Source organism: Neopelma chrysocephalum, unplaced genomic scaffold, assembly GCF_003984885.1.
Source record: "Neopelma chrysocephalum unplaced genomic scaffold, ASM398488v2 Primary Assembly neopelma1_61c, whole genome shotgun sequence".
Taxonomy (NCBI): Eukaryota; Metazoa; Chordata; class Aves; order Passeriformes; family Pipridae; genus Neopelma; species Neopelma chrysocephalum.
In genome coordinates this window covers 361,114-387,475 of record NW_020897718.1, presented here as the reverse complement: position 1 = coordinate 387,475, position 26,362 = coordinate 361,114, and the positions used below count along the sequence as shown (strand labels likewise).

Here is a 26,362-nt window from a genome sequence, read left to right as displayed (position 1 = left end):
AGCAAGCTCCTGCTGTGATAAATTTATGATTTAGCAACAACTGCAGGAGAAATGGAAAATACAAGTAAAAGTGTTTCTTCATAGAGTCCCTTCTGCCCCCACTGTCCATTATGATAAACCGATTTTTTTTCTGCATTAGTAGAAAAGGTGAATAAGTTAAGACAAGGCAGGTGGCAGGTTTTATGTCCAGGTGGTCACAATGGCTCACACAGCTGTGCCTGGACAGAGTTGTATAAGGGGAAGAATTCCTTCTCAACCTCCTGGGTCCCTGTGTAATGCAACTCAGACTTGGTTTCTTTCTAGAAGAATTTCTATAAACACTTTTTTTTCTTGGGTTTATGGCTGCCCTCACAGATCCAATATTCTGACAGCATTCAATAGCTGTAGTGGAGCTCAGATGATTTGTGGCATGCCCGTGTTTTGTGGGAAGACAATGGGCTAGCAACACTAGTGAAAGCAGAACTGGTATTCAGTTAAAAAGATGACTACATAGGTCAAGTGGGGCAAAGAGAAAAAATATTTTAACGTCTCAAAAAATACTGATGTTAATGGGTGCATGATAGTTCTGTGCTCCATAGTGATCTAATAAAATGATTGACAATAAAATTTACAAAAAAAAAATCACAAGCAGTGGCTTCTACCAGCCAAGTACACAGTGTAGCTTACACATATATCTCCCATAATCCTTGAACAAAAATTTCTGAAGCTACTTTAAGAGGGGTTATGGGTATTTGGTGAGGGTTTTTTGGGTTTTTGTTGCTGTTGTGGTTTGAGGGTTTATTTTAATACCTTCACTTATGACAAATATAAGGCAAATCCTTATCCTGAGGCAAATCTCCTGAGGAAACAGAACTACTAGAACTGTAGGCTTTCCATTAGTACCTCCAGGAGTGATATACACTCCTCTCTTTTCATGACACCCTACTTCTGCACTGAATCCAGTATATTTTCATATGTTTATCTACACAATGTCATCAGACCTGAAGATTCTACCTTAAAATTACATTCTCTTCCCAATGAGTGTAGATTATCTCAGGCTATTTCATGTTTTCAAATTATTACCATGATGCATGAGGAGAGCTTTGAAATTAAATCCTCTCAAATCAAAGCCAATTAGCTTTTAAACTGCTAATAGATTCAACATTTTAAATTCTCAGATGACCAACACCCTCTTTTTTCTTAGTTAAATGCTGACAGAAAAAAAAAGAAAAAGGAAAGAAGCAGAAGGAAATTACTCATTTCCTAAAACAGGTGTCTCCCAGTTATTTCACCAGTCCACCTGGCTTAGTCCTTACTACTACATATGCTTGTTCAGCCAAAATGAAAGATGACATTGTATAAAAATCAACCACGTAAGTAAAATAGTTAAACTCTCAGAATTTTTGTCAAATTACCTTTTTCCGCTTGTGACAATATATGAGGAAGTTCTGTCTTGACACCACTTAGTCATCAGTTTGAAAGAAAAGGAAAAAAAATAATAAAAATCTAGTTCCCAAAGATGAAAACAAGTTAGCTATCATATATCTTTAGGAATACCATCATCTGAAGATTTCTAATGCTAGAAGCTAAAGAAGAAGGAAAAAAAAACAAACAGGAAAAAGAAAACAAAAGAGAGATAGACACACTAGATTGACAAACAGACCAGAGGCAGATCTTCCTTGAATTTCAGATTACACATTGAGATCACTACAGGCCTTGTGAGGCACAGAAAGGACTGAAAGAGACTGAGAGGTCACCTCTCCTCTCTTCTTTTTCCCAATAAAACAGCAACATTAATCAAAAAGTTTGTCCAAACTATCCTCAAACCCCTTCTATTATGCAGATTCCACAGCCTCCTTGAACAAGTTTTTCCAGTGCTCCAGCCTTTCTTATTACAAAGATATTCCTTATAGCTAACCCACAATTCCCTTGTAGCAATTCAAGCATACTATTGACCTGCCTTTTTTTTTTTTTTTTTTTTTTTTTACAGCAAACTGACATTATTCTTCTGTGGATCAATTTCTAACATACTTGAAGACTACTACCATCTCTCATTTTCTCCCTCAGTATAATTTCACTGGACCAAAACCATTTAAACTTTTTCCAGTGTTACAGGCCATATCTTTCCCAATACAATATAAGAAAGATATTAAGGTATCAGCATCCAAAGGAGGGCAACGAAGATGGTGAAGGGCCTTGAGGGGAAGCTGTATGAGGAGCGGCTGAGGTCACTTGGTCTGTTCAGCCTAGAGGAGTTTGAGGGGACACCTCATTGCAGTTCACAACTTCCTTGTGAGGGGAAGAGGAGGGGCAGGCACTGATCTCTTCTCTGTAGTGACCAATGCAGGACCTGAGGGAATGGCCTGAAGTGTGTCAGGGGAGGTTTAGGTTAGATATGAGAGATTTTTCACCCAGAGGGTGGATGGGCATCGGAACAGGCTCTGCAGGAAAGTGGTCACAGTACCAAGCCTGACAAAGTTCAAGAAGCATTTGGATCATACTCACAGGCACATGGTGTGACTCTTGAGGATGGTCCCTTCCAACTCAGCATATTCTGTGATTGTCATCTCCATCCTGTGATTGCAGATCTTCATCCTTTTTGTTTTGCTTTTGATACCACTCACTTAGTCCTCATCTTTCTTTAAATACACTGTTCAAAACCACACTATACTGTAGCTGAAGTCTGATCAGTGTTGGAGAGAGCAGCAGAATTACTTAATACAGCTTTACATAAAATGCTTCTATTGGTATAATTATTTTTCTCTCCAGCAGTGCACTACTCATACCTTATTCTCAGAACCAATCTGCAGGCTCAGCCAAAGGGGCACAGATCTCCCAAATAACCTTCTGATTTGCTGATGCAGGTATCATCCCAGTAAAGCAAGTATGGAACATTCCCTGCATGACCTCAGCAGGACTGAACTCAGCCCTTACTCTGCTCTGAGCATAGGAGTAAAACCTCCTGCATTCAAACCTCACCCACCTAAAAATCGGGCAGAATGTGAGCCTTATTCTTTCTGTAAGTCACAAGCAAAAACAAGTCTGAAAACTACATGGATTCAAAAAGGCAAGGCACAGCTAAGTAATTTGATATTTGGCTTCAATATATAATAAGCCACTCTTCCTGAAGGTAAGTATCTTCGCTCTTTCCAGAAACTTTGTTACCTTACCCTTGTACACCTCACACCGAGCTCTCTTTTCACAACAATTGGGAGAAATTAGACATGTCAACGAAATTAAAAATACGATGATCCGGCTTTATTTCGTCCAAGATGCAACACCTTCTCTAATGCTCAAAAGTACACCCCAGAGTTCTGCATAAAGTGAAGTGTACTTCTGCACACTCATCCAGTCAAACATTTTGAGCAAGATGACAGTACAACAAGCTGTATTTGATTTAACATATCTAGACACCTATAGCAACACATTATTGAAATGTAATTAATTTAGCATTCCTTCTAGTTTTTGTTACTTCTGTAACTCATATTTTTGTTGCATTTGTATAATCTTACAAGTATTTTATCAGCTAATACAGCTTAACCTTTGACATTTGGTCACTTTTCAAGTACTCAGTTCTACTGTCTCCATGCAAACCAAAAGGGTTTCCAAAAGAGCAAAACACAATTCAGCTACTTATTATGACCAGTAACTGAACAGGGATGTGCACAGATTTTCTTGTTGCCATTCTTATTGCCACTGTTACACTGCTCTATATACCTATTTCTGATTAGCCACGTCACTACATCTTTGCATCATTTTCTCCTTCTGTCTTGTTTAGATGCTCCTACCACAGTCTTCTCCCTCCAATCAGAACTGAGCTCTCAGACTTCCTGCTCCTCTTTGCACTCTTGTTTCTTTGCCCTCTTTTTAATCCCTTCTTGCTTCTTCAGCATGCTTGAGACAGAAAAATAAATCATCCAGAAAATTTGATGCTTCAAGGGTATGGAAGAAGATAACAGAAAAGAGGATATCCGGAAAAGTCTTTTCTTTTCTGATTATCACAGGGATACAATCTCTTCCTTGCTCTCTGTCACGGAATAGAACAGAGAGAATTCTGCTGTCTTCCTTATCACCACCCCCACCACCCTTCAAAACACACTAAAATACAGCAAAATCTATGGGATATTATAGGAGTGGCAAGTAACCCACTCTTCCATTCTCTTAATCTCAGTTTAAGATAGAGATAAACGTAAACGGTGTACTGTTTGAAGTCATTTATGACAGCAACACTTGCTTCATTCAAGTAGGTTTCCTTCGTTAATTTTGAGAAACTCTCCTGTCAGGTTATTCAGCTTCTTAGGTACCTAAGCATATTTGGACCCAGAAGGCTTTCACTTGAAGGATATGGAAATAAAAGCCAAAAAGCCACATTTAAACACAGACATACATCTAAGGCAGAAAGTCATTCTACACAATCCTCATTGCAGCTGTAATGAAGCAGCCTGACTTCACAGGTCACTACAAGCAACTTTCTGCTGGAAGCTACTGAAGGTAGTGAACATCTTTACACACAAACTTACAGCCATACAGGAGCTTTATTATTACCAGCTAAATACAATGCCACTGTCCACTTTATAAAAGGGACTCTTTCAAGAAGGTCTGAATTCAGCCTTTATACACTGGGAATGAGAGTCATTCCCACTTGATCTCACTCATCTAAAATTATGCGTTTTGCCTAAGGTAATTATTTAGGCTTCTTTCACAACAGTAATACAAATAGTACACAATAGTATTACAAGTCTTAAGTTGGAAGAGCATTATTTCTTGAGAAAGTAAATTCTTGAGACAGACAGTTTCCCCCTCCCAACACAAGCAACTCCCTTAAATGAGAAAAAGAGTCTAAAGCACAACAATCAATGTTTATCATTTCTAGGAAGAATAGTGAATAAAAATTAAAGTAATATTACCTTTCTAAGTATATCCACTTAACATTCCATTTCCTGAAAGGAAACAACTGAAAAGCACTAAGGAAGTCAACAAACTGTAAACAGTGACAAAGGACAGGACGTCATGGAATTAAGTTATAAATGAACATAGCCACCTCTGCATGCTGAATCACCATTAAAATTCTTCTCTCTCAGCACTCCATGAAACCAAGATCTTTTTTTCCCTTAATTTTCTGAAGAGGGAAAAAATGACAACAGAAATGAGGATGTCACTGATTCTGAAACCTCAGATTCACTGGGTAGTAAAGGACCTTCTTCTTGCAGTACTTTTTTTGTCAATATTTGTTCATTCCTTGTGGCATCAGCAACAGCACTGATGGAGAAGAGTACTTTTACATTTCCCGTGAAGAAAAACAGACTCAGCTACTTGCAACAATCAGAATCAGTTCTTGGTATCAAAGACTCGTATCACAGCAACTCTGGAGTTACCCTGGTTAAGGGACTTTTCATATTTGTGCGGGTTCAATCAGTCTCTATATCCACCTAAATTAACATTTTTCAAACATGTCATAGAGGTTTTCCCTTACAGAATTTTCTGGAAAGTCTCCTCTTTTTTTTCTTCTTGAGAAATTTTTGGGTTTGGAGCCAATCCTCTTTCATTGCAGCAGTTGAGATACATTTGTCTCAGTCTTATGTTTTCCCATAGCTACAGCACACTTTGAACTGATTTTAATTCTCTTTGCCAATCACCAATCTGGTTTTCCAACATTTTTCCTCATAGTGCTGTATATCAGCCTCTGTCTCCATGTTTTAAAGCATAGAGACGGTAATTCATTTTTGGGTGAATGCAGCATTTAAAATAGTTTCTATAAAAGCACCAGCAGCCTTTGCCTGTCACACAAACATTCAATTGGTGAGATCAGGGCCATAACATCTTTTCAGAGTCCGAAGAGAAAAATACAGTACTTTTTGGGGGACGCTGATTTACTGGCCTCCTCAATTGTGAGCCCTTCATGGATACACAAACAATCATGAAGACAGCTTAGAAAGGGTATTGTTAAAACACTTAGAGCTACAGTATATTGAATGAAACAGTTTGTATTTATATAGAGCTATTCTGACTCCAAAGTCTTCAAAGAACTCCATAGTCTTTTATAAATGCTAAATAAATGACATTCATTTGTTAAAGTTATTTTTTCAGAATTTGTCACTATTTTTGAAGCAAAAGCCAAGTAAATATGCTGCTTGATTTGATAGAGTTAGCTGCATTAGTGTGAATCTAGTTAAGCCACTTAATTTACATCTTCAGTTGAGTCTATTGTTTTCAAGTCCTGCTGGAATCAAAAGTAAACTTTAAATAGCTGTTATGAATTGCCATGCCGTTCCCTAGCAGGATGGGTAATGCTCTTAAATGGGAGAGAGGAAAAGGGTGCTTCACTAAACTTGTTTGGGTTTTGTTCTCAAAAAAACCACAGTGCTGTTTGACCCCGATGCTGACAGCATCAAATTTTTTCTTTAAACTTTTTATAATGTCCCTGAAAATTCCATCCTGACTTTGAATAGGAGGAAAGGCTTTGAACACATGTGCAAATGTTTTGCATTTGAGAACACAAACCAAAAGAGTCCTGGACATTTCTACACCTATTATTTCTAACCCTATTTCCTTGTATTTTATTAGGTACAACTTTAGTAGCAAGACATGAATGTCAGTTGCCATGAGTGACTGAAGTGAATTTGACTCTGCATTCCCTCCAAATATACTATGTTGTGTTATTTCTTCTTGTTAGTCTTCTAACTTTTTACCCACCTTATTCTGCTGGCTATATCTTGTTCAGAGTAAAGCTTTAACATCCTCCCTTACCTCCAAATTTCCCAAAACTTCGTTAGGAAAGTTACCACTGTTTAACATCCATAAATCCATTGATAAGCAGAAGTTACAAGGATCATGATGCAGTGCTCTGGTTAGGTCCAGCCAGTGAGAGAATTATTTTGCTGTTTATGCAGAGTGGTTCCATAAACAAATATCAAAAGGAGGGTGGAAAGAATATCTGACCCAGTGAAGACCAGAGGGAGACTTTCCTCTAAAGTCAACTCTGAACTCAGGCAGAATGTCAAATCATACAGATGCATTTACAGAACAAATGTTGTATCTCTGTGCGCACTTTTTTAAACAGAAAAACATGTATGTCTTTTACAGCTGTTTACCCATACTTCCTGCTGGGGAAACCTATCATCATGAAGCAAGTGTCACTTAATGAAGTCAGAATGGTGCAATTCCACAAAAATAGCTTAAATTGGAATTTCAAAGTGACACCTGTTTTTGCTCAAATCAACCTATAAAGTCATCGTTGAAACCAGCTTGTGTAAATTATGAATGAGCTTAAAGAAGAGCTTCTCTAAGTTATCAGTTCATTATGCTTCCAGTAGTAGGAAAGCCACTGTTATGCCAAACTCCTAACAGGGTATTCTGCACATCACAACTGTAAGTGCTGGGACATTTTCTTCCACATTAATCTTATTTCATGTAAATAAACACATGTAAAATTATGTTGTAAAATATGAGGCAATATAATGTATCCACAGTTAGAAAAGTTACATGACTTTCATATTGTTTCAGCTTCATCTTTACACAGGAATTCAAGTGCACACAGAATCACGTGCAGATCCTAGGAGTCCAATATCCCTACAGGCATACTAGTCCAACATCTAGTTGGACCACACAACTAAGTCACAGTAGGGTGCTGCAAGCTGAATTTCACTCAACATTATCTAACCTGTACTACTTAAATTCAAGACATATTTTCACTTTCTACCTAAAATGGAGGCAAGTCTTCTTAATGCATTTTAAAAGAAATTTTGGTGAAGACCAAAAAAACTCCACCTACTTAAAAGAAGGGAAAAAAGTCTGCCATAGTATTTAATTTTATAAATTTAACACATAACTTCAATTGCAAAATTCACGTACTTGTCATATTGTCTTCCTGAACAGAGTGATTAGTCTCATTTACCTTCTTATCTGTAGGGAATTAGCTCGTGTGAACCTCTTGCCTTAGCTGGTGTAAACCTCTGAGACACGGGCCATGAGAAAGCAACAGTGTCTTTGATATGCTGAAGCTGGGTGATAAACAAGAGGTTGCATTACCAAAACAAAGGCAACTGATTAGCCACCTGTGTAAACAAGGCAAGGCAGTTGAGATGATATCACCTATTAGTAAAGTACCAATTAGGAGCCTAATCTCTGTAATATGTATGAGCCTATTATACAGTGTATATTAAGCTGCTGTCTATCTTCAATAAACGGAGTTTTTGGATCCTTACATTAAGCGTTCAGAGTTCCCCGTCGCGACAAATTGGCGCCCGAACAGGGACCAAGGGGGGTCCCTAGAAGTCAAGTCGGACTTCTGGGCTGGAATCAAGTCGGATTCCGGAGAACCAAGTCGGGTTCTCGTGGCCGCGGTCGGACGTAGTTTCGGTCGGTCTTGCCGTGCAGCACAAGAAGGCGAAAGGGTTGGACGAAAAAGAGCTCAAACCTGCCGCCACCGAAAGCCTCTTTTTCGGGGATTTTGGACGGCGAAAGAGTTTAGTTCCGCGTCCCACGTTGCAAAAAGAGCTCAAACCTGCCGCCGCCGAAAGCCTCTCGTTCGGGGATTTTGGACGGCGAAAGAGTTTAGTTCCGCGCTTCCGGCAACGAAGTAGTTGGACCCAGCGCCCGGGAAAACTCCTGAAGAAGGAGCCCGCCGACAAAGCCGCAAAGTCTCGTGGAAAGGGCTGCACACAGCGTGGTAATACGTTGTTTAGGTAATGAAGGGACAGGCGGCACTATCAGTACTCCAATGCTTTTCGGAAAAGCCAGGAGTTTAAGGTATAGACTTTAAAAAGGAACTAACAGGTGTCTGGACAAACAGAGACTCCGATTTCGCCGTTCTGAGGGACGTAGGGCGAACAGAAAGAGCCGAGAGAAACAGACGATAGACGAGACATTGCCCCCAGCGTTAAGAATTTAAAGCTGTGTGCAGAACCACAATACAAGCGGAATCTCACCCTGGTCAGGTGAGCGGCTGAAGGGGGGCATGGGGTCCGCTCTTTCATAAGAAGAAGAGGCGTGCGAACGCTTCTCTGTTTAATTCTCTCTGAGAGAGATTCTTATTATGACGAAAAAGCCCTTAAAGGGTTATTAATCCCTACTGCTCAAGCTACCTTTAAAGTGTCCATACGGGATGCTATAAGGGACCAGATCGGGGAAGAGATCAAAGTGCTGCATTAGCGAGCAGCGAAACTGAAAGCAAAGAAAGCGAGTCAGTTTTTCAACTTTTATTCATTATCTCAATAATCGTGCTACCGACAAATTTCAAAGGGCAGGCTTCTGCCCGATCGTCGGCCGGCGGCCCCAGCGGCAGTTTGTCTTTAGCCCTAAACAGTTTTAGCTCTATGCAGGATGCCAGAGAGGCCACTGCCAGCTGTGCCTCCCCCCGCGGCGAGCTCTCCGCCGCCCCCGCTGCCGTTTTTCCCGTCGCTGCTTCTAAAGCTGCTGCCCTGTTGCTGCCTGGAGCCGAACCCGGCTCCGATGTACTGCCGCATGGAGCCAGTCCTCCCACCTCTCCCGTGCCGGCGCCGCCGAGCCGGGAGTCGCTCTGAGCTGCCTCGGCCAGGAGCCGCGCCGCTTCCGCCCACCGCTGCCACGGCCCCCCCGCCGCCATGCGCTACCTCTGTGCGCTGCCGGCGCCACCGCGCCGCGCCTTGCCTGCCCGGCCGTGCCCGCCGCCGCCTGCCCGTTCGCGAAAGCAATTCCCGCTGCCGCGACCCCGCCTCCACCAAGCCCGGCGAGGGACAGCTTCGGTAGGAACGGCAGGAGGGGAGAAAAGCCGCAAGCGGGCCCGCGCCATCGCGCTGCTGCCGCTGCCTGCTCCCCGCGTCACCGAGAACGACATCGAACTACGAGAGCAGACAGAGAGACTTAAAAAATCAAGTACAGCTGCCAAAAAACTTTTGCGGACATCTGTGGCAAACCCGAAGTTAAAGTGATGGGGCTCTCTGCAACTCCTCTGCCATTGCCAGCCCTAAGTTTTTACACACAGGTGTTTTCTAGTTATCTGCATGATGGATGAAGCCTTGAAAAGAAACTAGTTCTTCGAAACAAGGTTGATGTTATTCCTGCAAGTGATTATGACACCACCAGAAGCTGTTGTAGCTAACAGTTGTTTTAATATTACTAGAACACAGTTTATTAAACACAAATTTTTAGTATTTTTAAAACACATAATTATAGAGAGTAAGAATTTAAACATGGTGTGTTGTGTGACCTTTGGATTGCTCACTAGACATTGGTGGAAGAAAGCTTGTCTATCTGATTAGTTTTATCTGTGTAGTTAAGAAACTCTAGCATTATAAGGTACTGGAGAATTATTATAATTTCTTAGGTTTGTGGAACGCAGTGACATGGAACACAGAAGTATGCTTGTATGAAATGTGTTTGAGTGCTGGTGGCCACCGTGTGGATGTGGGTGAATGGAAGTATATACATGTGTAGGTGAATATGAATAAGTGTATATATATGAACACAAATTCACAAACACCTTTTGGGGAACAGATCACACAAAGCAAGTTACAATCTATTTTTGGTTCAATGTCACAATGGGTTTTAAGTCTTGTTAAGAAAGGTTTACGATGGTTTTTACTAATAAGATTTTTGTGGTACCAAATAAAAAAAAAAAAAACAAACGGGGAAATGTAGGGAATTAGCTCGTGAGAACCTCTTGCCTTAGCTGGTGTAAACCTCTGAGACACGGGCCATGAGAAAGCAACAGTGTCTTTGATATGCTGAAGCTGGGTGATAAACAAGAGGTTGCATTACCAAAACAAAGGCAACTGATTAGCCACCTGTGTAAACAAGGCAAGGCAGTTGAGATGATATCACCTATTAGTAAAGTACCAATTAGGAGCCTAATCTCTGTAATATGTATGAGCCTATTATACAGTGTATATTAAGCTGCTGTCTATCTTCAATAAACGGAGTTTTTGGATCCTTACATTAAGCGTTCAGAGTTCCCCGTCGCGACACTTATCCTCCCTTCTTCCTTGGGATAACTTTGTTATATAAACACATGCTTTATTTACTTCACATGACAAGATTCCAGTTTGGGTAAAGCACTTTATAGCTACTCTTGAGTTTTTCTTCTGCTTTTAGTATATTTTGTGGTCATCTCAGGTACTAATTAATATATTTTCTTGACATGCCTCTAAGACAGAGAAGTGGTGGCATCGTCATTGTACTCATGGGGAACTGTAGCCTGGTGTACAAAGTTGTCCTACTTACGCAGGCAGCTGATTTCAGAAGCAGAAATTTCACTTTTTTCAGCTCAATGGGAAAAATGCACAATGCCACTAAAAACTAGCCCTCAACCATCTCTGGCTGGAAAATGAAGCCTGTATTTCAGTGCATTTTCTGAAGAATCATTTAGCACCAAAAGTGGATAGAGTAAAAATGAGAACCTCCTAGTCTCTTACCGCTGTAATGAATGGTTCTCACAAAAACTATGTTGAAAGGAATTCCAGAAAGAGTATGCTAAGTTTAGAATTTGTTTATTTTCATATACTTATAGATTTTAGACCAATAGAAACAGCACAGAATTCCTTTAACTAATTTTCTTCAGCATTGCCTTTATAAAGCTAGGGAGATAAGCACTGATATTTAGAGGATCCATGCTCAGCTGACTAGTGATTACTATTTAATAGTGCCATTAAGAGAGTAGCAGGAAATGCCTGAGGTAGACATACCTGAATTGCTAAAAACATCTTCCTCCTGTTTTATAGGCTACTAGGTTGCAAATAGAATTTTACAGTTGAAATTTCTGTGCTGCTGCCATTGCTACTGTTACAGAATTTTTAGCTCTGAGGTTCTAAATATTTAGGCAGATTACAGGTCCAGTGTGATAGTATGTACTTTTAAGCAAGTAATGCATCTCTTGAGAATTATTCAGTTCATAAGCAATTTTTATTTGTTTGAGAAGGCTCTGAACTTCCAAAGCCTTACCCTTAAGTATTTGCTAATTCAACACAAAGTTATCTGATGATTAATTTGCAGTAACTTAAATATAACAGCATAATTAATAGAACCGGATCAATGCCTTAGAGTGTAATATCTTTAACAGATTATTTAGAAGTATACAAGCAGAATAGCATTTCAGGTCTAAAAACAAGCACTTTAAAATTATACACCCCCATACTTATGGGTCATGATTTTTCTCTGCTTTTATACTGAATGTAGTATGAGCCCTTTGAAAAATGCAATATACGGCCACATAAATTAAACTGCATTACAATACAAGGCATAAGGAGATAAAATTAATTATGGCGTAAAACTGTGACCCTTCTGAAAATTTGAATGAGTCAGTGAACTCACAACAATGTTTAAGATTTTTAACATTATTTCCAAGGTGGGTCTTCCATTTGTATTGTTTTTAAAAAACAAGACTTCTCAAAAATCACTATGAACAATTTTAACAGCCTCACCTATTAGGCACAATGAATCAGAATTTCAAATTTAGCAGTAAGAAATTAAAATTTTTTTGTAAGCTTTATGACTCCTTACGCTAGCTAGTCTTTAGAGATGGCTTGTATCCCACAGGACAGAAGTTTAAAATGCTTGATAGCAGAAATGGCTACTGGCAGGTAACTTGATTTCACATCCCAGGGTAACTTTAAATCCTGTTATTGTAACCCAAATGGCTTACTGAATTTTCAAGCTCTGTAGATGTGATATATAACTTTACAGTAAAATTCAGCTTAAAAGCCAAAAAAGAACAGAATATTTGCTGTCTTTAAGAAGACTATTATACTGCATGTTCTGAACATTATCAGAGAAGGGAAACTGCTCACAAATACATCAGAGTAAACATTACAGGGGGAACCTTAAGTTAATTTTTATTGAAAAATGTTTCAAGTAACTAATCTTCAACATTTTTTACCCTAAAGATGATCTTACAACACTACTGTGGAGCATTCAAACATGACTGACTTTCTGTGAATGAGGAGATGCTCAGAAGCACCTACTCAGGCTTGGCAGTTTTCCTCCCAGTCTACTGGTACCCCACATCTCATTTGCCTCTGCCAGGACAAACCTGTTGGTAAAGGTAACTCAAGACTGATGCTTTTTCCAGTTTCAAGACTATCTATTTCATGTCACTGGATTGAAATAACCTAAAGAAGTCCAGAAAAATCACAAATACCAATTGCAGCTACACCTAGAAAAAAAAATTTATATTCTGTGGGATACATCTTTCACAGATGCCAATCTCTGTCACAGTTTTAATACTTTGAAGTAAAATGCATAGAAACGTTCAGGGAAAAAATAACAGAATGACTTGCTTTGCACTCCATGTTAGTTGATAACTATGAACTCTTAGGCAATACCACCAAATATTACCTGGTTACTATTTTTTCTCTTCTCTGAAAAAAAATTATTTAACGATAACACAAAAAAAAAATTGTGAAGCATTCAGTACAAACTTTTTGGCTTTCGCTTTTTTAGTACAATTATTACATTTGCCCCCTCTTCAAGTATTTCTACATTGTCATTACCAATTCCATTGCTCAATGAAATAAGAGGCTCTACCATTGAACAAGATTATACATTTACGAGCAGTGACAAAACACCATGAGATCATCAGCCACTCATAAATTAACTAGACAATGTCAACTGTGACATAAAAAATAATAATAATGGCCAGTCTTCGCGAACGAAGATCTGGGGAAAGGTCTTTTACCTTTCCAGCCTGCGCAATGGATTTTTTTAGGTGAGACACAGCCTGCGCTGAACTGAGCCCACCCTTTAATCCTAAGGTTCATCTGCTGGGGCCAAGCAAGTTTGGACAATGGCAGTGAGGTCCTCAGGACGTAGGTTTGTTTAGAGTGACCTTCTCATAGATGGATGGCCTCACAGGGCTAACGGGTTCCATCTGCCCGGGAGACCGAGGAATCGAACCCGGGTCGCAGCAGTGAGAGTCCTGCATGTTAACCACTAGGCCACCAGGGGTCTCGACTGTGACATAAGTATGAACTAATTCGCAGAGCTAATTTCTCTGTTCAAGACAGGACTAGGAACTGCATATTGGTGGTTATCACAGAACACCTGACATGAAGTTTCACATCCTAATCTTACCTCACTGTAATTAATTCATACATCCCTAACATTAAAATACTGATAGTTGAAGTTAACACAAACTTCTTAGCAAAACAAGTAATCTTCTATTCTTAGAGTTCATTCCAGCATTCCAGAAACCAGAAGCCACCCTAAATAGATATAGCTGGCCAAGTTCTAGGTCTCTGATCAGGCTAGGAATATACAATCTTAAACTCTAATAACACAGCTCAAAGTGCCCTCTGAACTACTAGATATCTAAACTGCTTCATCAGAAGTTGCCATCACTGACTCGCACCTCACAGATGTAGAAGTGGAGGCAAAACAGGTAATATGACCTTTTTAGGCTGCTGAAGAGTCCAGTATCAGAAATTTCAACACTATCTAAATAGCCTTACATCTAGCCCTGCATTTTACCTCTAAGTCAACACTTAAGTCATGGCTGATCTTATCAGCTCGTAACTGATAAGATCTGTTTTAACTACCCGTCCTCTGACTGTTTTAGGACTCATAAGCTTTTCAATAAGGGTAGAATGTTTTACTAAAGCACTGCTAACTGAGGGGTTTCTTAGAATTTGACAAAAAATACTCTTTTTCTTTAGCTCCTGGTTTTCCTTCTCCTAGTCATGTCCCTCAGAATACTGTAATTAACAGTGGAGCTCCAGTAAGCTAGAAAAAGGTGGAAGCACTGGCTCCTTTGTCGAACAGCTGGATGGAGTTATCTCCTTATGCTACTATAGAGGAAAAAAACCTCACAGAACCTATTAATTTAGTGGCAGCCTGGTAGTTGCAATTAACACTGAGTGTATCTAAGGTAGACTAAATCAAACAGCCTGAAAAATGGGGGCAAAAGGGAAGAATTTTTTGGCCAGAATCCAACCAGGAACAGTCACTTCAAATACTGGAGTACTATACAACCTGGAATTCGTATACTCTGAGTAGCAAGAGTCAGAAGTGAGGAACACAATTCAATCCCGGTGGCCACTAATATTTTTTTAAGGAAAACTGCTGCTAATTGGAAGAAAAGCAATATCATCTTAATTGAAAATGGGATTACTAGTTCACGTTGACAGTGTGATTAAATATCTTTCTGATGCTTCTGAGAAAGGGAGGTAGTGCTTTGCAAGAAGCATACTTCACTACTCTGAAAATGTTAATTGAAAGACCTCCAGCTGCCCACTGTTCTTCTCATTAGAGCCAATATTCTCATTTACCATCTATGAACTTACACTTGAGAAAAAGGAAGCAGGGAGTTGAATTTCAGTATAAATGGACAGACCATAAAGATGTGCAATACAGAAATGCAAAGATACACAAAGAAATTCTATTTAAAGATTTAGAAGTAAAGGCTCTTCCCTAAAACCTCAGCAGAACATAATTCTCTGTGCTACAGCAGAGGAAATCTGTCAGGAGACTGCAAGTACCTTAAGGTCTCAATGTTAATCAGTTCACTATTTAACTGCAGGAACTTTTCTTCAAATCAAGCCAGCAGACGCTCTGTAATACCTAATCCATAATTCATCAAGCTCTTCATCTTCTAAGCCAAAAATTGTCGTCAAGCTCCCCACACAATGGGGCATGAGCCAAGGCCACAAGCTGGGCACCTACACAATCCTTTTTTAATAAATATGAAGCAGAAACCCTCATGCAGCCTCCATACTGTGCAGAAGTTCATAAACACATAATTAAATATAGAGAAAAATAGTCACCAATCAGACCACAATTCTGGACTCCAGCTTTCCAGAAAGGGTATCCATCATACTGACAGTGAATACACTCATAGTTATGCCTATTCTAGCAAAGTGTTCACAAAGCACCTTTTATCTGAAGGAAAAACTATCAACTAGAAACAGCATGATGAAATCCCAGCTGAGAATCCAGGAAATCTGTTTTGCTTCTCCACAAAATGCAGAATGTTGGAGCATTTGCTAATCTAAGAATTCTCACGTATAATTATTTTAACCTTTCTCTGTCTTGAAGTGTTAGTGCAGAAAATTTCAAGATCTTAAAAACTGGGGTGAGGGCTTTGTGGGAGGAAAGAAGGAAGTATGCTTTTTGTAGTTGTACTCACATCGAAAAGATGACGCAGGTTGATCCTGGCCCAGTCTCAGTGGTAATGAGCCCTCGGTGGACTGTTCTCCTGAAATCACTTTTTTTACTGGATAGTATTTGGGTTTAATCACATATTCCTGTGTTTGGCCATGATGAAGATTCATCATCAGTGTCTGAGACGAAAGGGGTATCATCCTGTTTTGGAAAAAGATAGAAAAGACAGAAAAGACAGAATTATGTAAGAATTAATAAATTAGACTTCGAAACTACTGGTAAAAAAACTGCAGACAAATTCATCTGTACTCCAAGTTCTCAAAATACAGTTTGTGAAAGTTACTAGCTTCCGAGTAAGCAGCTGATTTTCTATGCACTTTGCATTCATTGTCTTGTCAGCTCAACAAACACCTAACAAATAAAGACTACAGGGATTATATCACTTCCTTTTTTTACATGGCAAGAGAAATATCATGGACAGTTCAGCAAAAATGAAGGAATAGGATAAAGCCCTGCTCAAAAACATGAGTTGCAGCTCAACTTCATTAACACACAGAGCAGCAGTGCATTCAAACCTTTCTCAATTTCTCAAAATTGTCAATTCACACCAGGTATATTTAAGTAGAACCTAAACCCAGCTGACTTTCTCCCTCTGTTCCCAGAAACCCTGAGCACTGCTCCTCTTCCCCTTCTTCAGTCTGTTTCCCACGTCATCACATCTATCTGTTTCCCAGAGTCACATTACTTTCCCCAGCCACTTTCTTTGCCTGCACTATTGAACATCTCTGACAAATGTCCCATAACCACACAGCTTCCCTTAATGGCAAAACTATTTCTCCTTCCTGTTAAACAAGATGATTCCTATGATGAGCTCACAGATTCCCTCACTGCCAACCCCAGTTCCTTACGCATATTGTTAGATTCCTATGACCTCAGCTTCTCACTGCATAAGGCCTTGCCAACTTCCAGTAACAATTCCCTTCTCTCCCTATCAAAAACCCCATGGTTATTTAGCCACCATTAGCAGTAGGAATCACTTTTTCACTAACAAACCGGCCTTCACTCTTCCACAGTGCTACCCAGTAATAAATAAGGCAGCAGATTGGGTAGCTCTTAGCACATGCAATGAAACTGCAAGCTACTTTGGGCCCTGGACAGTGCAGAATCCCACTGCCTAGCAAGTAATAGCACACTTTCAAGTAGCAAACCTACTAATAGCATGCCTTTGAGAGGTCATAGCTAGCATACATCAGATTGTAAAGACACACGTTACTCAAAGAGTAGTATCAATTACTAACCCAGTAAGAGTGGCTATTAGGACTACATTGTCCTTTGCTCAAATGAAGGCATAAAGAGTGGGATGGTGTAAACCTCCCTCACTTTATTCTCTGAGGGTCTGTAATTAGTTTGGTCTCCAAAAATGGAAAAGCAGGAAAGCTATGGGATTTGTAACAACCATCCCTCAGAGCCACAGTTCTGCAGGGTAAATAACTGTCCTCTGAGAGTAACTCATGAGCCCTATATCATACAGGACAGTTGAGCAGCACTTCCCACAGCAGTGAGACTGCTGAGTTTTAGCTAAGAAGTTAGATGACTACTGCATTGTTTTCCAATATGTGGAGTCTGAGCCAGCCCTTATCTCCAAAGCAATGCCTAGTTCCTTGGTCATGTTATTCAAGATGCTTAGTAACTGCTGTAGCAAATGGATTTGTGGTTAGAAAAAACAATGGGGTTTTGTCCTACAAAAGATGCTCTTATTAACTTGGATCAGTTTGAGAAAAAGAGCATTCATTAACAGTGACATTCTGTGACTCCTAAGTAGAACAGAAACACAACTGCTGTCTCCAAGTCATTTTTTTTTTAATACAGTACTTACACAGTCTCATTACATTCAGTAAAACTCCTTTCCTCAGACTAAGAAAGAGTACTGTCCTTTCTATGCTGTCTTGAGGTTTCCTACCAACAGATCAAAGAGAGGCTTAAGGGACCTTGGAGGTCAGGCTCAGAATTCAAAACAGTCTGCTAAGAAGTATCACCAGGAAGCCCTCAGCCTAAGATAAAGCTGAAATTGCTGTCTTCAGTACTGCTTACCAACGAATTTCATTTCTTTAGAGTCAATGCAATCATTCCAACACAACCTGGTTTATCTAACAGATGTTATCTGATGCCTAGGTTGAAGGACATCCATTTCTGTTCTTGGGTGTGCATATCTATACTGAATGTATAAGGAGGCCCTGACAACAGAGCTCAAAATACTAGACAAAGATGCTGCCACTTAAGTGGATGAATGTTTTTTGATAAGGCTATAACATGTTGTAAAGCATTAGAGAGTCCCAGAATGGTTAAGGTTGGAAGGAACCACTGGTGGGGTCAATTGGTCCAATCTCACTACTCAAGCAGGGTCTTCCAAGCAGGGTCTTCCAATCATCCCTGATTAGCAGTCCCCTAATCATCTTTGTCTTCCTTTGCTGGACCAGCTCCAGGAGCTTTGAGTCTTTGTTGTACTGAGGAGCTCAGAACTGGATACAGTACCCCAGATGGGGCTTCACTAGAGCTGAAAAGAGGTCCAGGATCACCTCTCTCAATCTGTTTGCAATGCTTTTCCTAATGCACCCCATGATACGATTGGCCTTCTTGTCCATAAGGGCACACTGCTGGCTCAGGGACAGCTTGTGGTCCACCAGGACCCCCAGATCCTTCTCCACAGAGCTGCTTTCCAGCAGGTCAGCCCCCAGCCTGTACTGGTGTGGGGAGTTTTATTCTTCCCCAGATACAGGACCCTGATTTGCCTTAGTTGGACTTCAGACAGTTGTTCTCTGCCCATCCCTCCAACCTGCCAGGATCCTTCTGCACAGCACTCCAGGGTATTGGCCACTCCTCCCAGTTTCGTGTCACCAGTGAATTTGCTGAAGAGGCATCTACCCCTTCATTCAAGTCAATGATGAATAAGTGAACAATACTGGACCCAGTATCGAACCTTGTTGGACACCACCAGTGACAGGCCCCAAACCAAACCCTGTGCCACTGACAATGACCCTCCAGGATCTGCCATTCAGCCAGTTCTCAATCCAGCTCACTGTCCACTCAATCCAGTCCACACTTCCCAAATTTGCCTGAGGATGCTGTGAGAGACAGTGTCGAAAGCCTTGCTGAAGTCCAGGTAGACAATATTCACTCCTCTCCCCTCATCCATTCAGGTAGATTTGTGATTGTAGAAGACAATCGAGTTGGTCAAGCATGATTTACCTTTACCGAATCCATGTCAACTACTCCTGATCACCTTCTTGTCTTCCATGTGCTTAAAGATGGACTCCAGAATGAGGCACTCCTTTACCTTTCCAGAGATTAAGGTGAGTTTGACTAGCCAATTGTTCCCTGGGTGCTCTTTTTTTGCCCTTTTTGAAGACCGGGGTGACATTTGTTCTTCTCTAGTCCTCAAGCACCTCTCCCGACTGCCATGACCTTACGAAGTTGATCATGAGTGACCTAGTTATGGTGTCTGCCACCTCCCTCAGCACTCCTGTAGATGCATCCCATCATCGCTCACAGACTTGGAGATATCAAGTTTGCCTAGGTGATCTCTAACCCAATCCTCTTTGACCAAGAAAAAAACTTCTTTCTACCATTCCCTTTCCCTGGTCTCCTGGGTCGGAGATTGCTAAGGGCTGGTCTTCTCAGTGAAGACTGATGGACAGAAGGTGTTCAGTAACTCTGCTTTCTCTGCATCCTCTCTCACCAGAGTCCCTGCTCCATTCAGTAACAGGCCTACATTTTCCTTAGTCTTCCTTTTGTTATTGAAGCATTTGAAGACGGCTTTCTTCCTATACTTGATATCCTTGGTCAGATTTTTAATTCCAGATGGGCCTTGACCTTCCTTGTTGCATTCTGCATACTCTGACATCTCTATATTTGTTATAAGTGGTCTGTCCCTGCTTCCTGTGAATCTCCTTGTCCCTGAGTATTGGCAGGAGCTCCTTGTTCATCCACACAGGTCTCTTGCCCCCTTTGCTCAATTTCTTGCTCATCAGGATGCACCAGTTTTGAGGCTGGAGCAAGTAGTGCTTAACTACTGACTACCTCTCTTGGATCCTTCTTCCCTGCAGGCACGTTCCCCTGAGATTCCTCCAAGATGGTCCCTGAAGTTAACTTTCCTGAAGACCAGGGTTGCAAACTTAATTGCTGCCCTGCTTCATTCATGCAAGATACTGAACTCCACAATCTCATGGTCGCTGTAGCCAAGGCTGCCCCAAACTTCGTATGTTCAAAAAGGTCTTCCTTGATTGATATTATAAGGTCCTTTTACTTTTATTATCACCATTTATATTGCCACATATCCAGTCACACTCTCAACCTACAGTAAATTCTATCATAAAACTTGAAATTGTAATAAAATTCAAAAAAATAATTTAAAAAACCCAACAACACACCATGCCACTCCAAAACTATGAATGCCATATGTTGGATGCTGAAAGCTTAACCACCAGAATTTATAAGAGTTGCCTCTGCCTTCCTTCTCAGGTATTGTAATTTTCTTCCATAATTTAGTTTGCATTAAATACTAATGTTAATGAATTACTGTTAAAATTGTAAAAAAGTAAGTTTGTTTTGCAGTAGAGTGGCTTACTCAGTAGTAAACGGGAAAGCTGTAATCATTATTCTAGAAACTCCAGTTCTTTAAAAAAAAACAAAACACCACCTTCATGTGATGAGAATTGTTAATCCTCATTTCAATATAGACTAAACCACTTATTCTTGAATCAAGGTATATCCTTACAATAGTCACATGAAACCAAAGTTAAGACTTGTCTAGATGCTTTTTCTTACACATTTGTGCTCAGTTTTGATGATCTCGATGGATAACTACCAAAGATCCTGAGTACAGGTACACACGAGAACATTCCAAGTGTTTAGACATTGCCCAGTATCGGACATCTGCTGTGACTGTGCATGTCAGCTAATTGGCAGCAGGGTTTTGCCAGGCATCAGACCAGCTTGACTGGTCTTGCTCACCAGAAGTGCAGTTCCAGTAGGAGCTGACATGCTCAAACATCAAAACATTAGCAAGATCCTTCTGTTCTGGCTGCTCTTTTGCTATTCAGATTCTTCACAACATAATCTAGTTCTTAGAGATGTTAGCCCATAATCCAACGGATACTGCATACCTGAGATACTGCATCTTCCACTTGAATCAAGGATACTCCTCTAATTATTCTATGGGAGCAGTATGAGATCAGTCACATAACTTTTCAAGGACTTTGGCAGAGCTGCTAACAAAAGACATGGATTTTTTTTCTTCCTATATCATGAGGTCCTTCAGTGCTGCAAGACTTCTAAGATATGAATTCTACTGGGCTCATTGGCTAGGGGCCCTGGCACAAAACAGAAGCCAAGCCTGCTACTATGCTCAGATTCATTTAGCTGTCCCAAGGCAAATGGCTCAGGCAGGTTATCCTGTGTTCAGAGTACACTAGGGTAGCAACGCTAGGCACTGAATGGAGTGTTCTCATTTATTCCTAGTGTTGGAATATCCAAATAAATAAGTAGCAGAATAGACTAATTTCCTCAACACCGCTCAAGATTCAAGGCCTCTAAGAATAGCCAAGTGTCCTCTTGCTACCACAGTCCACAAGAGTATGCTCAAAGTAGGTCACAGACACTCTAAACCAGGGTTTAATTATTTAAAACAAAGAAATTAAAGGCATATTCATCAATTCATGGCAACTCTACTTAACATTAAAAGATAAATAACTCTCATCTACTAATAACAACTGTCACAAGTGTGAAGGTATTTTATGGCTTCCCAACTTTAGCATATTGCTTATTGCACATTTGAACACTACACAACTCAATAGAACCCGTGGGCATTCCTGAAATACAAAATATTCAAGTACTACTAAAGCTTCCCGTAACACTAGCTAAAAAGATGCAAGTAACAGTTCCAATCTTTAAGTTTTTAATTAAATGGACAAGACTAAACAAGATTTTTGCATTACACAGGCTGATCTGGTAGTTTTTAATTAGACAGTCAAAACTGATATCAACTTAATAAAAATGATGAAAACTTTCTATTCCTGAAGTATAAATTAGGCAGACAAGTGTCTAGCTGCATCTTCAACAAACAACCAAGGTGATAAATACTAATAAAGTTACAAGAGCACTACAGAGGGAGAAGAAACATTTGCAGCTATTATGTGAAAGAAAGCTCTCTTGCTTGATAAAAGCAAGCAAGGAATGTGATGTATCAGAGTAACGCTGGCAAGAAGAAATGAGACCAGCGACATTTGGCATGAGAAGTACTGTGTAGACTCAGATGAGCCTTATTCAGGCTACTTTATTTTATTTACTGTAAGTCTGATGGTGCCATGCTTAGGTCGTAGCTAGCAACACTTATAAAAAATAGGAATTGCTAACACTGTTGTTTCGTGCAAGCGTACAAATTAATACCTTCTTCACTACCTCCTCTCAAAGTCACAATGAAAAGTCAAAAGGAGAAGAAAACCAGTATTTTCTAAAACTATGAGATAGTAAAGAAAATATACAGGCTAGTTCAAAAGGCATGAAAATAGAACTAAATCCCCCCACGCACACCCTGTAAGTTATTAAAATTCAGTTGCTGGCTCAGCCTGACCTTTGCCAGCTGTTTCCTCATTCCACTGCTTCTCTGACATATATTTTTTAAGATACATGAAAAAGTTTAACTTCCCCGCTGACGATGAACAGATGGGATTTCTTCAAAGCCTTTTACATTATCATACCTAACATTAATCAAGTATGGCCTATTTCATAAGGTCTTACCAGTCACAAGAGATGAAAGAGAAGAAGCGTTCAGCTCTTCTTTCTTCATTGCAAAAATTCTGCATAAAATTGATTTTATGTACGTATATGTATTTTTAATGCATATTTAAAAGCCCTGTCCCTGAAATACGGTGTAAACCCTGCAAAACAAGCATGGAGATCTGCCTACCCTAAAACAACCAGTGTTGCATTCATATCTTAATTATAAAACTGCCTTGACTTTTTACTTCTGCAATACATTTTCCCCCGGCAAAATTTTGCAAAGATATGGTTTGGATATGACTAATATGATGTTTGGATGTGACTAATTTGTTTTAAAACAATACCTTTAAGTTATTAATTCTTACCTTTTTTACCCTTTTAAAGGGTTACAATGTTCTTTACAGTATAGACAAGATCTTTTTTGATCATCATCCAATTGATTTGGTTTGTAAATTAGGTAATACCACAAGTACAACAAATCCTAATAAAGATATTTAACGTACAACAAGATAAAGGGTAAACAGGAAATCAAAATTGTTTATAGAGGTACACACAGAAATGTGAAAGAAACTTTTATACACAAGTACCAGTTTTGCTCATCTTATATACAATTTCTGTGGTGAAATCCTTGTTCAAGACACTTTCAGGGATCATATAACTCTTAAGTGTTCACTAATAAAGCTAGCCCTGTATTTCCAGACTCAACTGAATTGCTCATTGGTCACAATCCTTTTGCCAGCATAAGCTGGTCTAGTAACTAAACAAAAGCTCTGTGACACAACACTGAAAACTTAGCAAAACATTGATATATTCCATGTTTCACATAACACAGAAACTGAAACAGGCAGATTACGAATATTCTTTCAGGTTTCTAAAGATGTACACTGAGTCTTCCAGAATCACAAGCAATGTTTCATTTCCTAGATGTCAAAAAGCAGAAAGAGGTCTTAAGGTAAAGAAATACATCTTCTGGTTACATATTCAGATACAAAGCAAAAATACAGATGCTCAGTCACACAACCTGAAGGAAGCTACAGTTCTGGCAAGTTATGCAACAGTAAGCAAGCATTCCTCATATAATAGAGCATTCAAAGATTAAATTTGAAGAATATTAAATTATAAATAGTAATTCTCTCTGTGGAAAAAAAAGGAAAGCTTGCCTGGTACATCTTTTCCTTAGAACAAATACAGAAAGTTTGTTCCACCCTGCTCCCGAAGTGACATCAAGATACAAGTGATGTAAATTTAAAAAAAAAAAAATCTTCTTAGAGTATTAAGTCTTAAGTATCCTCAAAGTAAACAAACACTAAAGGAAAGAGTATGCATAAAGGCTAGAAAAATCTTATATGAGACAATGATGAACACAAAACAGCCATGAGTCTGTAAGTCTCACAGTAACAGCAATTCACAAACTTCCCTTTTCACCATGAACCAAACGAACAACTAGGAGCTACAAATTATTCATTATCTCATGCACACTTTCACCAACACTTAGCCAGTGATGCTCTTCACAAATCCAGATGAATTAATTTGATATCTGGGTTATTTTATGCAGATTCTCAGCCATACACACATCTTCAATTACTAGCAAAGTTCAAGAAGGTAAAAAAAAGAAAACTCCACAACAAAAAAAGGTGTGTCCACAACAAAAAAACCCCACAAAAGTCAGGTATGTTGCTGACTGATTCTTGTTCCCCTGTTTTTATTGGTTTATTGTTTATTTTGGGATTCTTTGTAGTTTTTGTTTTCCAAGATGCTGCATTTGCTAATACTACAGTCAGATAAGATACTTGGTCAGTATCAAACTCAGTAATTTAGCTTTTAAAAAAGTGGTGACTTATGTCACAAGTATTTGCATTAAAAATTGACCTTCAGATACTCATTATGTTGCAGCACTGAGTCACAACGACATTTAGTAGTCAGCAGCAAACTTATTTAACTGAGTAATGAGTCAGTTCAATACATAATCTCCAGTAAATTCATTTATGTTATTCCCTTCTCTGTCTTACATCAAATTTTCTACAGAAGAATTGCTTTTGTTTTCATAATACTAATGCCATGTTACACTTGACACTGTGTAACAAAAAAAATTACTCAGATAAAAGACACGTTAACTAGTGATATTTTCTAATCTATCCGCCCATGAGACAGACTTTGGTATTAGAAAGGCATGTTGAAATGACAACTGAAAACAGAAACAAACTCCCACAATGGATGTTATATGATAAAGGCAAATAAACACAGTTGCTGCAAAGCAAAACCATGCATCACTAATCTACTCCAATTTTTGAGCATGTTAAACAAAACAGGAGATGAAGAGCCCAGTAGATTGATGCAATTTATTTGAAATTTGAAAAATACTTTGAAGACTTATCTTACAAGAGGCTACTGAGAAATACTAAATTATAAAACAGTGTTTCAAGCTTAAAATGAGCAAATATATAGAACAGAACAGTTAATTTTCTTGGACATATATTAATTACAATATAACTGTTTGAAGTTTACAAACACATATATGATGTGGCAATACGTCGCTTCAGTTAATTAAGTATCTTAAAAATATACGTAACTTTGTTACAGTAGTTCAGTAAACCCTCAATTGTAATTTTGTCTTTCAGACTAGCAAGTATATATTTACACAAGTTAAATTCACTCTGAGAATACACTTACATCCTTGTCTGAACTAAGCAGAAATCTGTCATTTAGAAATATAACACCTAAATAAAAGTGCCAGTAAAGAACATAAAACCTTGGTCTATCCTTGATATTCTGACATTAATTCATGATTATGAAAAACAAATGCAACTAGCAAGTAATTACCTCATCAAGTTTTTGCATAGATGCAGACAGATTAGCAAAAGATGTTTTGTCACTACAGCTTGTTACATCTAGAAAATATTTTAAAAGTCTGACCTTGGTGGTATAAACAGAACTGCTCAGAAGGAGTCAGATATAAGGAATACATCATAGGCTTATAACCTGTTTATAAATTAGACTCATGTACAAGGAGGAAAAGACAAAAAACCCATGACAATTAATAATGACTAGACAGGAACAGAGGAGGACTCCCAGGACCTGGACTGTAGATGAAATCAAGCTCCAATGAATATGACCATGTGCACCGGAAGCAACCAGAACTTGTAACACACATAACGGATGTCTATGCTGACTGCAGCCAACCAACCAAGAGACTTAAGCATCAGCCCCATGAAGGTTTCCAGTGTACAAAAATGGATTAAAAGATAAAACTCAAAGCATTACTGAGTGCAAAGAGCTGAGGGAAAATAACAAGGAAGGCTTTTAAAGGCACTGATATTCACAAAGCTAAGAGTGCCCATGAAGTGCCCAGGCAGAGAAAAGCCAGGCTCTGGTCCCAGAGGAAATTCCTTAGGGAACGTATGACAAAAATACAAAATAACCCTTAATTCAAAGTTAACTGCAATTAGTTCTACAATAAAAAATAAACATTTTTTCCACATACTGCATAATCAGAACTATGACAAGACACGATCAATCATAATTGCTTTCAAGAATGCCA

The 26,362-nt window shown here is 39.3% G+C and overlaps 1 protein-coding gene across 7 annotated transcripts in view; it reads right to left on the bottom strand.

The window, feature by feature from the left end:
- The window catches only part of LTBP1 (latent transforming growth factor beta binding protein 1), a 196,044-nt gene that overhangs the window by 129,017 nt on the left and 40,665 nt on the right, over nucleotides 1-26,362 (bottom strand). For all 7 annotated transcript variants that reach the window (XM_027682061.1, XM_027682064.1, XM_027682063.1 and 4 more), the window contains exon 4: nucleotides 16,073-16,248. In XM_027682061.1, the coding sequence (XP_027537862.1) occupies nucleotides 16,073-16,248 (176 nt within the window). The remainder of the gene's footprint in view (nucleotides 1-16,072; nucleotides 16,249-26,362) is intronic.